The following is a 16,323-nucleotide window of genomic DNA, read 5'->3' as shown; positions in this document are numbered from 1 at the left end:
ATGAATTACAGATGATGAATTATAACCCAGGTTAGTGCTCGTTTTGCAATATTTATATAAATGTCTGGATATGTCCGTAAAAATAAGCGAGCATTACAGGCTGCAAATGTCGGCATCTCCGCCAGCGCCGCCCGCCACGCTTCTCCCGATCTCTCGGCTGCAGATCGAAATGGACGCACGGTATAATGGGATATTAAACATCTTAAATCATTTGTGTGCAGCAGTTGAGAGCTAAAAATTGACAGCATCAATCAGCCATCTACTCCTACCTCAGAAACAAATACAGTGGATCCTCGATTTTATGTTTTTCAGGGGGCCAAGCTGAGAAAACTTTAAAAAATGAGGGGAAATGTAAAATCCTGTCCTGGGACCATCAACATTGAATGTACAATGCTGGAAAGTGTAAAATCCGGGAACGTGAAATCGGGGTTCCACTGTATTGTGTTAACTCAGCGGAAGTTTTGTGGTGTAATACACGCCTAAAATATTTTCAAAATGTAAACACTTCTTTAGAAATTAATCATTGATGTATAGTTTCTCTTTCTTAAATATGTCTTGCATATAGTATGTAAATATCTAGGACCACCTCAGAGACTGAACAAGTTGAGTGTTCAGCTCTGAATGTTGGTTCAACTACTAACCAGACTCTACGTGAGCCAGTCAAATTGTATGTATTTTCCTTTTATTTCATATCATCATCCATCCATCCCTAACTTTGTGATTTTTACAAAAATACAATATTAAAATCTGAGAAGTATATCCATAGCATAATATGAAATAATGCTAAAGTACTGCAAATTCTAAACTAATACAAATGAAATAGCAAATAGTCTGAATTTTAACTAGCAAATTTGGATGGGGTGAGATTGATGAATAGTTTTGACATTGTTATGCTTTTGGAAAGTAATTATGCTTTTTATACATCTCGTGTCTGAGTATAGAATTACTATGTTTCTAATTTAATAGTTCATCTTAAATTTAACGCAAAGTGGTTTCTATAAAATGCATAATGGTGTGGTGTGTATCTTTACTATTGACCAAAACATTGTCCCAGAAAAGCATATGAAATGAACTCCGTACTTGAAACTTCATGGCAAAACCTTCTGCATCCTGACTACATCAATTTCCAATTTATTGCAGGTAATATTTTTCTAACCTCCCTTTATATTCATTCCGTAGTAAGCAAACTTTAATTGTGTTTAAGTGTGTGTGTGTGTGAGAGAGAGAGAGAGAGTGAGAGTGTGTTTTATTTTGGAAATCTTTCCATTTATGTTGTGTGTTCCACACGTTCATGAAATGGATATAATAATAGTTGTATAATATGCCATTTTCAAGCTGTGGAGCTATGAAAGAATGTGAATATTTTGTCTTTGTTACTATGTAACATAAGTTCATCATCCATTCTCATTGACTCAATAATCAAAAGTTCTTTGGTTCAATATAAAGGAGAGAGAGAGAGAATCCATAATGGCATTTTTATAATAAATAGTGTTTTGAAACTGGCTGGATTATGTAACGAGTTGTGAAATACTTGCAAATGTATTTTTTTAAGGTATAGGTAAAGTATCTTCTTACACTTTGACTGCAGAATAATCATTTCAGAAAATTAGTTTTTAGATGAAGTTCATTACACACCATGGGCCAAGAATAAAATGGTAACAAGACTTGTGTTGTAGTACATGTAGTTAAATTTACAGATGATAGTCTTAAAATAGTAATAATAGAATTACTGTATATAATTTAGTTTATGCAGTTGTATTTGTTGTGTATAAAAGCTGAAAGGAAATAAATTATAAGTGGTAACTGTAATCATGTATGTGATGTTATTGCCATTTCATTTTTCAAATAGTGTAATTGTTGTAATTTTCAAGTAGTGTCATTGTAGTTCTCCAATGTGATTCATGAATTTCAGAGCAGCATTTACTAGAGGGATACTTCCATGTAAAACTTAAAATGTCAATGTGTGTGGGTGTGTGTATATATATATATATATATATATATATGTGTGTGTGTGTGTGTGTTGTAACTTTGATAACCATCTACTAAGTTGTGGATAACATTTAGAGAAGTGTGGATTCATATTGTGTTTAAAAACATCAATTGAACGGAATTACAGGGTTGCACTTGAACTATTCTGAAGTTTTATTCAAAGTATTCGCATAGTGTGGTGAAAAATTCAACCAGTGAATTTTTGTTGCATCAAACTGAACTAAACTCTGTGCTCCTACTGCACTTGACTCGTGGTTTTCTGTGGCTTCCTTGACTCAAACATTCTAAATCTCTGTATACAAGTAGCTTCTCAATGACCCTTGCTAAGTCCTGTCAGGGTAGGATTAGCTTACATTCTTCTCATATACATGTAGAATTCTAATGATGTCACAGCTATTTTTTTTTTTTTTTACTTTTGTTTCCATGTACTTAACAGTTTGTTTAATGAATGTTCTTTTCTTTTTTATTCATTTTCCTCTACTAGCTCTCCTCAGCATACATTGCAAATGGTATTCATAATAATAAACTTTTTTTGCATCTTATTGAAGATTTTGTAAAGTGGCAGGTTTGCCTGAAATACTCTTTAACACTTAATAGGCACTAATAATTAGGAAGAAAATAGTTGCTTCTCAACCCTTCTTCCCTATATGCATGTCAGTTATACTAGTATTTCTGCACATAAGGCAGCAACTTTTTATAAGGGAGGTGAAATATTATTTATTTCATTTGTGGAACACTGACAGCTAAATTATTAGAACACTTGCATGATAACAGAGTCACATTACATGTCAAAAATGAATTCTACATAGATTATGGTTTATCTCGAATAATGCACAGTAATTTCTCTGAAAGTCTGATACCACTCTTTTTTTAAAAATGATTTTCTTTAAATAGATTCTTGCTCATATTGCTTGACTTTGCTTGCTTCAGGATTCTTCATTAGAGGCCAAAATGTATATTTAGAGTTGACCCTGCATTCTGGTTCTAGTAGCATGTTTAGAAATAATAAGAAGAATTTTTGTAGTCATTTTAGCATACAGCGCCATGTGAATTACAACACAATTGATTTTATTCTTATGAATAGCTTCCAGGAACAGACAGTCCTGACCTCAGTAGGCAGAATGCAGAATTAACCTGTACAACATTGTAGTGTCCCTAATGTCAGACATGGCCAAATTAGAAAGTGAGTATTGTATATTGTGTACAGTATTTTCCCCTCCTACCATTGCAATTAACAATTTTTGTTGCACTCCTGCACAGTGTTTAGAGTAGTGGACCCTTCTTGGCACAGTAAAGCCCCTCCTTCTCTTAAGTAAATACCGCCTGAACTCTTGAATAAATAAATATTTCTCTCGTTCACAATTCTGAATTGTTCGTAATCTTTGTCATTCCCTCTATTTTTGTAAATATTTCTTCATATTTAGCCATAGCGATTTTTATTATTTATAAAGTCATTTACATTGTTCCACTTGTTTAATATAATTTATCGGAAAGCTGTAAAATTTAGTGGTTTAAATATCATAGTTGATGGTGTGTGTTGATCAACTACTATGTATTGAAGACATTACAGAAAGTGCTTTTGGCAAATTATCTTCAAGATTCTTCAAAACTTTAATTAGCATGAATTCATGTTCCTGTAATTTATTTCTGCAATAAGTTTACTAAAAATATGTGACAGGTTATCTATTGATGTATATACAAGTTATCTTATTTTCCATAGACAAGCATGAATTTTAATACTTGGATGTGTTTTTTTTAGCATGAGACTTATCAAGTAGAATTTCTTTCAAAGGAATTTTACAGAGGTCAATACTTATATGTATTATGGCTTTGTCCATCTAAGATGTACTTATTGAACATTTTTTCTTATACAAATGATCAGACATAAGAAAAAAACTGGAACACTAAAATGCATGACAGTTTATTTTTTATCCTTTTATGTTCTTTGAAGTGTGTCTGCTTAATGGCCTTATATTTTTTCATGTGAATTTTGAAAACTGTTCTACAAGTAATTGTGTGTTCATTTATGGTTTGTATGGATGTGTGTGTGTATGATAGAAAGAGAATACAGTGTAAGATGTGTGACAGTTGACTTTGCATTATCTTGTATACATACCATAGGAGACTGGCAACAATCTAATAAGTTACCAGAAGAGAGTGAATGAGTTTGTGTAAATATATAATGTCAGGATTTAAGAATTTTCAAAAGTATTAATTATGAACTTATTAAAACTTTTAAAATGTTTTAAAATTATTGGGTTAAAATTCTGATTAAAGAATGTTCATTTAAAAAATAGAGCTTGGGTCAATTAAAGTAAGGGAGACACAAACAGGAAACCAAAGAGATACTGATAACAGCAAACAAAATAATATTTTTTAAACTATTCAAAAACATGCTTCAGTAATCTTTGTGTACATTGAAATTTCCTTGTTGCAAAATTTCCGGATATGTACTATAAATGCAAAGAAATTAAATACAAATGTGAGGGTAATGTATTATGATGGAATAATAAGTCTGTGTAGTCAGTTAATACAACCAGAAATACAAGTGAGCATACTTTGTACGAAATATAGTTCATGTGAAATTCAATATTGTTATGGATTTATTGAAATACAATTTACACTCTGTACTGCAAGACATTCTTGCTTGGTTTATTACACCTTTGTTTTTTACAATTCATTTTGCCTTCCAGACAGCAGTATAAATCATAGTAATTTTATGGCTTGTGAAGTTTCCTTAACAACACTAAATTCCTCATACCTACACATAATGTAATACAGAAACTACCGTGCAATCTTTTGACTCCTGGCCAAGGTAGCCCGTGACTGCAGAATGGCAAGGCATGGCGTGGATGACTACATTTTTGACCCGTGACATCCCACTTATTTTTACGCACATATCTTTAGCATGCAGAAAATTGTATTTACATTGCATAACAAGTACTGACCTCTGTTATAAGAGTTGTTCAATGTGATGACCAACTGCATTCACACATTCCCAGCATATTTTGATCAGATTTTACATAAATACAAATTCCAGTTTGAATTACTTATTTGAATTCTTCAGTTTTTATATTTATTGTATTTGTTGTTTTATGCTATTTTTAGCAAATTATAAAATTGTACTGGAATTATATCTAATTTCTTAGTAAACAAATTATTCCTTTCTAATTTATTACTCTTCTAAATAATAGAATTGTGATAACTGTAACGAACGTATTTACAATATTTAAAAAAAAAAATATCTTATAAGGTCAATTTCAAACCTTTCAGTATATTACAATGTTGCAGTGAACTTACTATGTGCGTAACTATTGGTTCTTTGTAAATTTGGATATATGTACACAATAAAATGCTTTTGAGTATGGTGGCAGTCCTTTTATAATCCTTACCTTGAAGAATATTTGTAGGTACTAGAACTGATTTCCAGAGCAGGGGGAATCAACCTTTTGTTTCTGATCGCATGTTAGTCTACACAAGCAGAGGCCGATACGTTTCCATATAAATGACTTTGTAGTGTTCACGCACCTATGACAGACTGCCTTTCCACCACCAGTTGTGTTCGATGTGACGACCAGCACTCTTTTAACAATTGCCCGACAAGTGCAGTTTCCACTGGAGAAGACCTCGTTGCAGGTGTACAAAGGGTATATTATTCCACTCTTTTTGGGCCGCTTTCCAGAGGCCGGAAATCGTGCGCACCTTACAAGAAGAAAGGCAAATGCACAGTAGTACCTGGGGCTGGCATCGGGACTCTTCACGGGGATGTCTGAGAAGGGAATAACACAAATCTCGGGGAAGTAGCTTTCATCCGTCTGTAAAATTCCCTACGATGATTTGGCGGTGTGACTCGACACCTTGTCCTAATGCAGCTCCACACAGTTGGTATTTCATTGTTGTAATTATCAGTCAAAACATGTTCCTGGTAATACACAGCATTGATTTTCACATTATTGGCAATGTGACGTAGCTTCAGTTTTCCCCTGTAACAAAAGCTAGCCACAACCATGAAACCACGTGGATAACTTTCGGTGCACTGACGAACAAAATTGCTTCGTCCTTTTGCATTGACATGTCTGTACGTAATTGAGATGTAACTTTTGGTGAATGGCATGGTGGATGGTTGGTTGGGACACACAGAACCAACTGGCCATAGCACGCTGTGTCTGTAGATTCTCCGATGCCGTCAATGTCTTAATGCTGCGCAACACAAGTGGTGTTAGCTTCACTGGTATCCGTTTCGGATGTGGCTTCATTGGTGAACTAGTCTGGTCTCACTATGGCATTCACAGTGGAGCGTCCAACAACAAATCCATGTTCGTGCCACTGTTTAACTATGCTGGAACAACTGAAGTGCATCGGAAAGTGCTGCAATGTAGCCTTCCCAAAACTGATTCACTTTCGGCGCCATTACACTTCGACCAACATGACTGCTTTGCATCGGAAAGTGCTACAATGTAGCATTTCCAGAAGCGCTTCACTTTCGGTGCCATTACACTTAACCAACATGACTGCGTTTCTAGAAGACACAACACATACTACTGCTTCAGTGGTGAAACTTTCACGTGTCTGTGCTGTGCCTGCTTCGTACCGTGCCCTTGCAATCTCATCTACATGGAAGCATATCAGCATCTGTATGTGTGTGCCAATGAAAAGAAAGTTCTAATTGTAATTGGTAGGGATGTACATCATAAATTGCAGTAGATTAATTGTATTTTTGGTGCTTTTGTCATAATAGTAAAACTTCAGTATGTAGCTTTAACAGAAGAAACAATATACTTCATGTATGCAGGATCTGAAGATACATGACCATACTCTATCATAACGAGTTGTGATACTAACAATCTTTTATTTTTGTTGTATGAATGGAGTATTGGAAGGTGCAATGACCTGTTTGTGGTAATCTTAACCGTTAAATGTGGATTGTGTATATATATGCCTAGACGTTGAGAACATAACAATTACGTTAGGTGAGATTTTGCTAGCTGTAGTAAAAACAAAAGAGAGAATATAAATTAGATGTAAGGAAAGTTGCCTGCAGTTGTGCATAATAGAAAACAAAGAATATAAATTAGAGGTAAGGAAAGTTGCCTGCAGTTGTTCATAATAGAAAACTTAAATTTGGTTAAAGAAAAAAACAAATTTGTGTGATCCGAACCACTGTGCAACTGAACTTGTTAACTTCGTTAAATAACAATAAGACATATGATGCGTGCACATAAAAATACATGCGCAAATACACAAACAAAGGTATAGATGGTTGGTGTGTGTGTGTGTGTTCTTTTAATGATTATTATTTGTAACCAATCCTTCAGAACCCTGGTAAATAACATTCCCATTCCCATACCTATATCAACCATTGAGTTATTTTACTGTCTTGTGCTTTTTGAAGTGTTCTTGTATGAAACAGTACAGTTCTGAATATGGGTAGTAGAAACAAAGTGATGTAGTTTTGCTACTAATCATTATGCTAGTTTTAGCTGTATGGTGGTGTATTTTCAAGTGCAAATAATATTACATGGTGGCATTGATATTTAATGTACTTAGTCATGAAAACAGTGATTATTGGATATTAACCTTTTAATCCTGATCTGTCATGTGCTGACCGATGGCATTTTTGGCCACAGTCGCGGTCCGTCATACGTTGACCGATGGAACAGAATCTTTTTTCTTCGCCTTGCAACCCTGCTCATTTTCTATGTTCATGACTCGAAGTGCGTGGAACTTGAAACCAAGAGTCGATTTGCATCGACAGCAACGTGTTGCCAACCCTTGTTAAAAATTACTCTTGCACTTCATTGTGCATGTTGCCAACCCTTGTCGAAAATAACTCATGCACTTACTTTCTTTTTCATTTTTTCTTCGGATGGCAAAAGGCATTAGGAACAAAATAAATATTGAATTATAATGTAGACGTGTGGTTGTGGTTGCAAATAAGACATAGAATTTGTTCCTGTCCCATGTCTCAACAGGGAGGGGCAAAATTTTGTCTTTTCATTTTTTCAATTTTCACATTTGAAGCCACAAATAATAACAAATACATACAGATAGCAACACTACATCTTTTCTATCTCAAAGTACATTTTATTCTTAGTAAAATGTTCCTTGTTTCACTAAATTATCTGCCATAGGGAGGAAACTATAACGAGTTTTGCTAAACCTTTCAAAACTCGTTTAAATGGCCTAGGACAGTGGTAAAAATCGCATAAGCGCCACGGGACTTTAAAGGTTAATTTCCCATAATACGAGGGGGTGCTGGTAATTTCTTAGCCTTTGCAAGAAACAAATGAGACAGAGATGGGAATCAATTTTTTTTATTCAACATAATCCCCTCTGAGGTGAACACACTTCCTAAGTCTTTTCTCCAGTTGTTGTAACCCCCCCCCCCAAAAAAAATCTTTTGGTTGGTCCGCAAACCACGTACGTACAGCATCCTGTGCCTCAGAAAGTGACCCAAATCTGACCCCCTTCAGAAATTTCTTGATTTGGAAATAGGAAGTAGTCAGAGTTGGCCAGATCTGGTGAATAGGCAGGGTGTTCCAAAACTGTGAACTTCAAATCCTTTAATTTTTGCTGGGTAATGCCTGCAGTGTGTGGAGAGGCATTGTCGTGCAATTCAGAATTCCATTTGTCAATTTTCCGCGTCGTTTGGACTTAATTGTCTGCTTCAAATTATCAAGAAGTGATGAATAATATGCCCCTGTAATAGTTGCACCCTTTTCCAAAAAGTCAATTAGCAGTACACCGTCTTTGTCCCAAAAAACACTGGCCATCACCTTGGCTGCCGTCTTTTGCACACGGGTCTTCTTTGGGCGTGGTGACTCAGAGTGGGTCCATGCCTTTGACTGTTCTTTTGTTTCAGGATCATAGAGGTAGATCCAGGTCTCATCCTCAGTCACCAATCGAGACAAAAATGTGGACGCATCCTTTTGAAAATAATCAAGAATCACTTTGGATGTCCTCACCCTGTCACGGTGCTGATCAGCGTTCAAAAGTTTCGGGATCCACTTTGCTGAAACCTTACTCATACCTAGATGGTCGTGGATAATAACACCAACTCTTTCACGGGAGATGTTCATAGACTCAGCAATGATTTTAGTGGAAATTCGCCGATCTTGAAGAATTAGATCATGCACAGCATCAATTACTTCCGGAACAACCACACATGCTGGCCTTCCTGTGTGTGGCTCATCATCTGTGCTGAAATGGCCGGTTTTAAATTTAGCTACCCAGTTCTTAACAGTGGCATATGCAGGGGCATGGTCCCCCAAAGTCTGTACCAACGTGTCATGTATCTCCTTGCCGGACTTTCTCTGCAGGAATAAAAACTTTATCACCACTCTATGGTCTTTCACTGTAAATGTTGCTTCAGGTGCTGCCATCTTTGTCACATCTGAAATAAAGAAAAAACATTAGACGTACAAATATAATTTTCTCTACCAACGATATACAGACATTAAGCTGCAATTTAAGACCAAATTCATGAAAATACGACATGAAGGGGGTAAGGCTAAGAAATTACCAGCACCCCCTCGTATATATGCGATGTAGATTCTCAGCCATAGAGACTAATAAACATGTCAAAGGATATCCTTATCTTCAATATCCACTAAATTGTTATAGTTCTTTTGATTCTACTTGCTTAATAATAGTAGAAAACACGATGAACTAGTAACCATTTTTATTCTTGCATACACAAGGTTGTAAACCCTATATTCTGCCTATGTTGTAATAATCCACAAAAATATTCGCAACATAATTAAGTAATCAAATTTAATCCAAGATTAAAGGATGACTTGGTGAAAGATACATAGAGATTCTTCGTCAGACTATATAAATATGAATACATTCAATGTATATATACAGTAAGGCCGGAAGTTGCAACATTGTACGCAGTTGGTAACTTTCGGTATACTTCTTTTCCGGCCATACTGTACATATATATAAGGTTTATTTATCGAGATTTGATTTTGGGCATCTGCTGTGCAGGCCCTATGCTCTGTCTCGAGTTGTGGGAAGTTTGCACTTAACTAAAGGTATGCCAGATATATCCAATGTACCACCCGTAATCACTGCCTGAAACATGAAATATCAGAGTAGCAAAGATACATATACAGATTGTCCAGAAAGATCTAAAACTCTCATAGTTGCATTGTAACTGTACATCACAGAAGTACAACACAGGTTCTATTTCATGTGAGAACCACAGGGACATAACTTCAATTTATCAAATTTACAGGAGAGGGGAAATAATGTATTGGGAATATGTCAGACTCTTAAAAGGAGTCTGTAAATTGGAGATAGGTGACTCCACCTTAAGTAAGTGCCAAGGATTAGAAGTGGAGATATGTTGATCGAACTCCAAATAGAGCTCTTCAGAGGAAATTATTTAAACAAAACTGAAAACTGCATTTATGGAGTTACGTTCCTCTGGTTCTCGCATGAAGATATAGAAATGAGACTTGACACATTTGGTTGATAGTTCTGGTAATTTGCACCTGTTAGCTATAGAATAAAATGTTCTGTCATTATGAATGCACAAAAGAAGAGTGGTGTATTAACAATATGACAGCAGTTCAACAGATGTCTAAAATAAAACTTTGCAAGATTGCTACTGTCAAGACTGTTATTACTTGATATGAGAAACTAGAAATTTTCACTGTGTTATTTTAAGTGCAAGAAATGGCGCACAGATATTTTTCAGTATACCAGGGAAAAGAAAAACCTTGTTGTCCAATCTGTCACATTTTGCATAGGCCAGAATTGTAAGTTGTAACAGTGCAAATGTTGAAGTTGTAAGACTTAGTTATTGCTAAGCTGTAGACACCCAATTCTAATTGAACATACGCCTAATATTTCTTTTGAAAATTTTATCTCTGGATTCAGTAAATTTTACTTTTGTTAAGAATCCTTTTGCATATTTAATTCTTCTCCATAAAAAAGTGAACAAAACCTGTTGAACTTTAATGTTAACTGGCAAATGAGCAAATATCTTGTGTGCAAAACTCTAATTTGAGCACTGTGTAATTGACAACGAATCAATTACCTGCATGTAGCAAATGACTGAGTGAATTTGTCCAAATCATGTGTGTTAGAATGTAATGTTGTATCACACTTTTATAATGAACACTCAAATGTTTTTATTCATCCAAGTGACATAAATTAAGATAATCTTGACCATCTGTATGTAAATATTTCAGATTTTTTTAAAGGCAGCATAGAACCTACAGTGTATAGTTGAATCGGAATGACTGCCTCCACCAGGTATTGAACCTAGGACCCCTTGATTGGAAGGCAACAATGTTACCACTATGCCATTGTAGGGGTCTATAAATATTTTACAAAAATGGTGCTGAATTGTCAGCCAGCAATCTAAGGTTAATTGTATGCACAGAACTTGCTGTCATCACATTGGTGGAATATTGTTTTCAAATGTTTATTTTTATCATTATTTTCAGGAAGCCTTACACTGTTATAAAGGGTGTTTCATAAAGTGCAGTTTTTGAAAATGCAATAACTCAGTCAAAATTGCATGACATTTTTATTTTTAATATTTTACACATTCACTACGATTTAATAATTGAAAAGTGAAAAGTGTCCAGCATATGCCCGTATGCGATTTAAAAGTGAAAAATTATGTCTGGCATATGTCCATATGGCATATTTATTCGTTTCGCATGATCGGTTGCTTTGATCTCTTGCGTCAACTGAACCTTGTAAGGATGCATATGAAGGTCTTCTTTCAGTATTCGTTGCACTGAGGATACTGATATCCCCAACTGTTGTGAACGACTGCGAGGTGACTTCGCGGGGCTAACATTCACACTGTCTTGCACTACTGCAATGTTTTCATCTGTGCGATGACTTAAGTTTTCGCCCAGGCGAATTTATGGTTGCAACTGACCTGGATATCTCGAATTTCTTCACCAACCTCCTAACTGTTATTGCAGTGGGATCATTGTTACGTCCGAAGATCGCGCGAAGATTACGAACTGTCTGTAATGTGTTTTCAAGATAAGGATGCGTTGCTCGATAGTGAACCGCTCCGTAGCAACTAAACTGAACAAATGCCAACAAGTTGCTCAAGTAATAATCGGAGTGATCAGAGAATGATAAGAACAGTGTTGCCAACCTTCAAACAAAAAATGACAAGTGATTTAAAAACTGCGCACTTTATGAAAAACCCTTTATAAGTAAAAGAGAGAGAAATGCTCCATGTTAATTTTCATTCCCTGTAATATTGGGTAAGTTTTAACTTTAAATTGGAGAATAAAACTTGTAACTACTTTTTTTCATCTGCATTAGATCTTCTGGAAACTAATACAATATGAAAAACAATTTTCTTCACCACAGGAAATGTTGATCATAGTATCTTCCATTTATAGAAATGTACTCTCTAAAATCACATGTTGGCATGTGTGCAGCTAATGTGCTGTGCAACAGTATTATCTGCATAACAGTAATATATTGTAGAATACTTCTAGAGCCTGGCACATTATTTTTAAATATAGTTAGTATGTAATTTAAGAAGTGTTAGTTATTGGTGAATGGTTTGTTGCTGTTGTATATTAGATACAGATACAATAGGACTTCGCACTTAGTTCTTCACTTGGCTTTTAGGTAAATTGTTCTTCAAGCTTTCTTCTGTTCTACTAACTTGTCTGAACTGTTTCATTTCTGTTCTCAGTCCCCAGTATAGTGGTTCACAACGGTTCTAACAGTGCTCCAAGCAGTCCCAAGATGGAGCGGACTCGCAGCTTGCGTGCACAGCGCATGCTTTCTAAGCAGGTATGGTGATGGGAATGTGCATATGCATAGTCATTGCTTTTAGTTGTTTCTGTTTGCATGTGTACTTTTAACCTAAGCTTTGGTTGCATGGGTATGTGAACATGAGTGAAGCATGTATAAGTTAAAGACAGATGCATGCATACAGCTCTGGTGAGAATTATCCTTATAGAACTGGTGAAAATTAAAATATTAATATAAGGCGATATGTCATAAGTTTTGGTAATGGTTCCAGCATCTGGCAGTTCTTATGTTTGAACATGGTATGAGTGTTTTTGCTTTTGATGGATTCGGTGATTTGTTGACTTTCCCTCCTTCAATTTTTTTGTAACAACGTATCATTTTGGCACCAAATTTGCCATCGAATCCCCCCAAAACATTCCTTCACCCTCATCAGATAAACTTGTGGTAAATTTGTCGTTCCTTTAGAGATTTCACATCAAATCATCAAAGCAACCATTCAAATGCAGGCTTGTGCAGCATGTCTTGTCTGCCTTAGTCTTTTTATGTCTACTTGGAGTGGCTCTTCAAATCCCACTGTGCACCTTTCTGTTGGTCTAAAGTTTCGTGTTCTTCCTCACTCTTAACTCCCTCGGTTTAGTCTGGTGTCCATTTCCACATTCTTTTCAAGTAGCTCTATGACAGACTGTATAAGATAAGATGCTTCCTACCTCCTATAATAACCTCCAGAGACTTCTGTAGAGGGGCATGCAGGGCAAGCCAACATCAATGTGGGTTTGAGTTTTTGTTCTAAGTCCACTTATGTACAGAAAGACTAATCGGGACTGGACCTACAGTTCGAAGTGCGATCTGAACCACTATGTGCCTCCACATGTTATCGAACCCAGGACTCATTGATTGCAAGGTGACAATCATACCACCCTAACAGCAATGTGGGTTCAAGATGTACATTAACATTACCCATATTGCAACAAAATTTCATATCCTGTTGCTCTCTCTCTGGTATAGAACAATGGGTAACTGATATTGAAAGAGTTAAATAGAACTTCAGTCATTTTTTTTCCTCCAAAGTAAGTTTGTAACAAATAATTTTGTGATGTTGCATGAGGTGTTTGGTGGATGGAATTTTATTTCTTGCTATCTCCCCATATGCATATGTAGTGCAGCTAATTCCCCAAGGTCTCTCACATATGCCAGAGATATTTGGAGAAATTTTTCTGGTTTCACAGCAAATATTTTTATAAATAATACTGTTCAGACACTCTGAATCACTGTTGTTGTTATTGGATCAATCTTGTATCAATTTCTGCAAATGTAAATCATGAATATAATATTTAATTCAAAGGTGTTTTCATTTATGCAATCAAGATATGTGTTCTCCATGAGATATGTTCCCTTCTGTCAGTTGTGTTTTTCTGTATCTTTTATAAAGTATTCTGTTCTAAGTAATGATTCCTAAGGCCAGCTACACACCAGATCGAACATGACACAGTCGTTTTACAAAATGGAACTGTTGTAAACTGTCACAGGCTGTCGGAAGCAGAATGAAAGTAGCAAGTGGTGTTCTCAATGAATATGGCATCTGATGTAAGAGACAATTGCAGCATTTGCATATTTTTTGTTGTTTTGAAGAGAAGACCTCCCCCTCCCCTTTTTTACATTGTTGCTGAATCCAATAAATGAAGACAGGAATGTAAGTTGCTTTTTAAATTAACTTTGCTAAGATTAAGACAAGTCTAATTAATCATACAATGTAGGCCTTGCACTAGAATGATTAGCTTCTCTGAATGAAGCTCCAGTTTTGACTTTGCACACACACACACACTCACTCTCACTCTCACTCACTCACTCACTCACTCTCTCTGACAAACAATACAAAGACCTGCAATATGACTCAGATGCAGGTGGCAAAAAGAGAAGAATGGATTTCACCCAGTTCAGTGGAATAAAGCGTTAAGTGGGTGACTTTCATTCGCAGCACTGTAGTTCCAATGTTATTCCCACCATGGGTGTTCTTTGCGAGTGTCCCTTCATCAGTTTTGTTAATCATCACGATTAGTCAAAAGTGGCAGAAATGAGACATAAAATAACAAGTAAAAACAAAAAAGAAATAGAAGATTGGATTCATTCATGCACAGCAAGTTTTGCCCCAAAGGATTTACAACAGTTGTTCAATCCGGTGTGAGGTGACCCATAAGAGCTTGTGGAAATGTGTCTCCTTGGGTAGTTTTCAACAAAAATCTCATGTGTCGGATCCAGTGTGCGGCTGGCTCAAGGTAGCAATGGCTCTCTTGTTAAAACTGTTTTTCTTGGGGAGAACTACAGGTATAAAAATAATAAAAATCAGACATAGGGAGGGACAGGTAGCCTGCATGCCTCTCACCATGTTTACAGTGTGTGAAAAAGTTTACTAAGTTTTTTACCAGTACCTAAAAATATTAGGGAGGGACAGGTAGCCTGCATGCCTCTCACCATGTTTACAGTGTGTGAAAAAGTTTACTAAGTTTTTGACCAGTACCTAAAAAATATTTTTTTGGCATGCTTTGGTATACAGGTGTGCATAGCTTGTGAGTAAACAAATTATGTAATACACTAGCAGATATTTTTCCCTTATTAAAAATGCCAAGTTATTGTGTACAACAAATATATCATTCAATTTTTTGTGTAAAACATCTGTTTGTGTATTGCATAACTACTCATTTTTTCTAAGAATCATGACTTGCAACAAATTGCATGGATTCAGGCAAAGCTAATTCTGCCTGCTTTCTGTTGCTCTGGCTTGAACTTCTTATAAAAAAAAAATAAAAAAAACTTGTGCTGCACATATATATCTACATATTATAGCTTCCTGAATTCAACTACAATGCGACCATGTATTTTACAGACTGTAGGCCTACAAGTAAAACGCTGCTTAAATAATAATAATAATAATAGAAGCTTGCTCCCTAAAAGTAAAATCTTAAATGCACCACTTTGCTTTGCACAGAGTAATACAATGCAGTCATATTCAATAATAGCTCTTCACTTCACCTTCTCATTTTAATCCTACATTGTCTCTTAAGCACTATTTTTTTATGTTCCTGGTTGCTGCATTAAAGTAGCATATGTTGGTGAATACACAATGTGACTTTAAGTACCAGTTCTTTGTATAAGTTTTGCTAATCATTGTTCTACTTAATGGCATGTTGTAACATCTTTCTGATATTCCTCGGTTTCATTTGCATTGATATGATTAACCAAGAAAGTTTCATAAAATAACACAAAAATACAAAGAAAATAAAGTTGTATGAGAAGTTGCTGTTGAAAACAAACTGACTTTTCCATAGGGTGAGAGAGATTCTCCATACCCCCCATGAGAAATCCTGTTCCCATTCTCATTTTATCCTTTCTCTTATTCACTGACCTTTCCCCTACCACTTCCTTCATATATTTTCTGTTTCTGACATTTTTTTACCATCCATCACTATCCTTACTAACTGCAAATTTATTTTGTAAATTGCTCTGTTATTGGTTGTCTTATTTCCACACTTCATAATGAAAAAATATCTAAAATGCATACTTCGTTTATCAGGTTTCATGTATTTTTAT

The 16,323-nt window shown here is 35.6% G+C and overlaps 1 protein-coding gene across 9 annotated transcripts in view; it reads left to right on the top strand.

Moving 5' to 3' along the window:
• The window catches only part of LOC145999525 (uncharacterized), a 156,446-nt gene that overhangs the window by 90,411 nt on the left and 49,712 nt on the right, over positions 1–16,323 (top strand). For 6 of the 9 annotated variants that reach the window (XM_083136552.1, XM_083136506.1, XM_083136569.1 and 3 more), the window contains one exon: positions 12,677–12,777. The exons of 2 other annotated variants lie outside the window; for them this stretch is intronic. In XM_083136552.1, coding sequence (XP_082992678.1) covers positions 12,730–12,777 — 48 coding nt within the window. In that variant the 5' untranslated portion in view covers positions 12,677–12,729. Of the gene's footprint in view, positions 1–3,073; positions 3,173–12,676; positions 12,778–16,323 lie in introns of all 9 variants that reach the window. One more of the 9 variants, XM_083136525.1, reaches the window with a different exon arrangement.

Source organism: Lepisma saccharinum, chromosome 1 (genome assembly GCF_977018435.1).
Source record: "Lepisma saccharinum chromosome 1, izLepSacc3.1, whole genome shotgun sequence".
In the NCBI taxonomy this organism is placed as follows: Eukaryota; Metazoa; Arthropoda; class Insecta; order Zygentoma; family Lepismatidae; genus Lepisma; species Lepisma saccharinum.
This window is presented reverse-complemented; position numbering and strand designations above follow the sequence as displayed.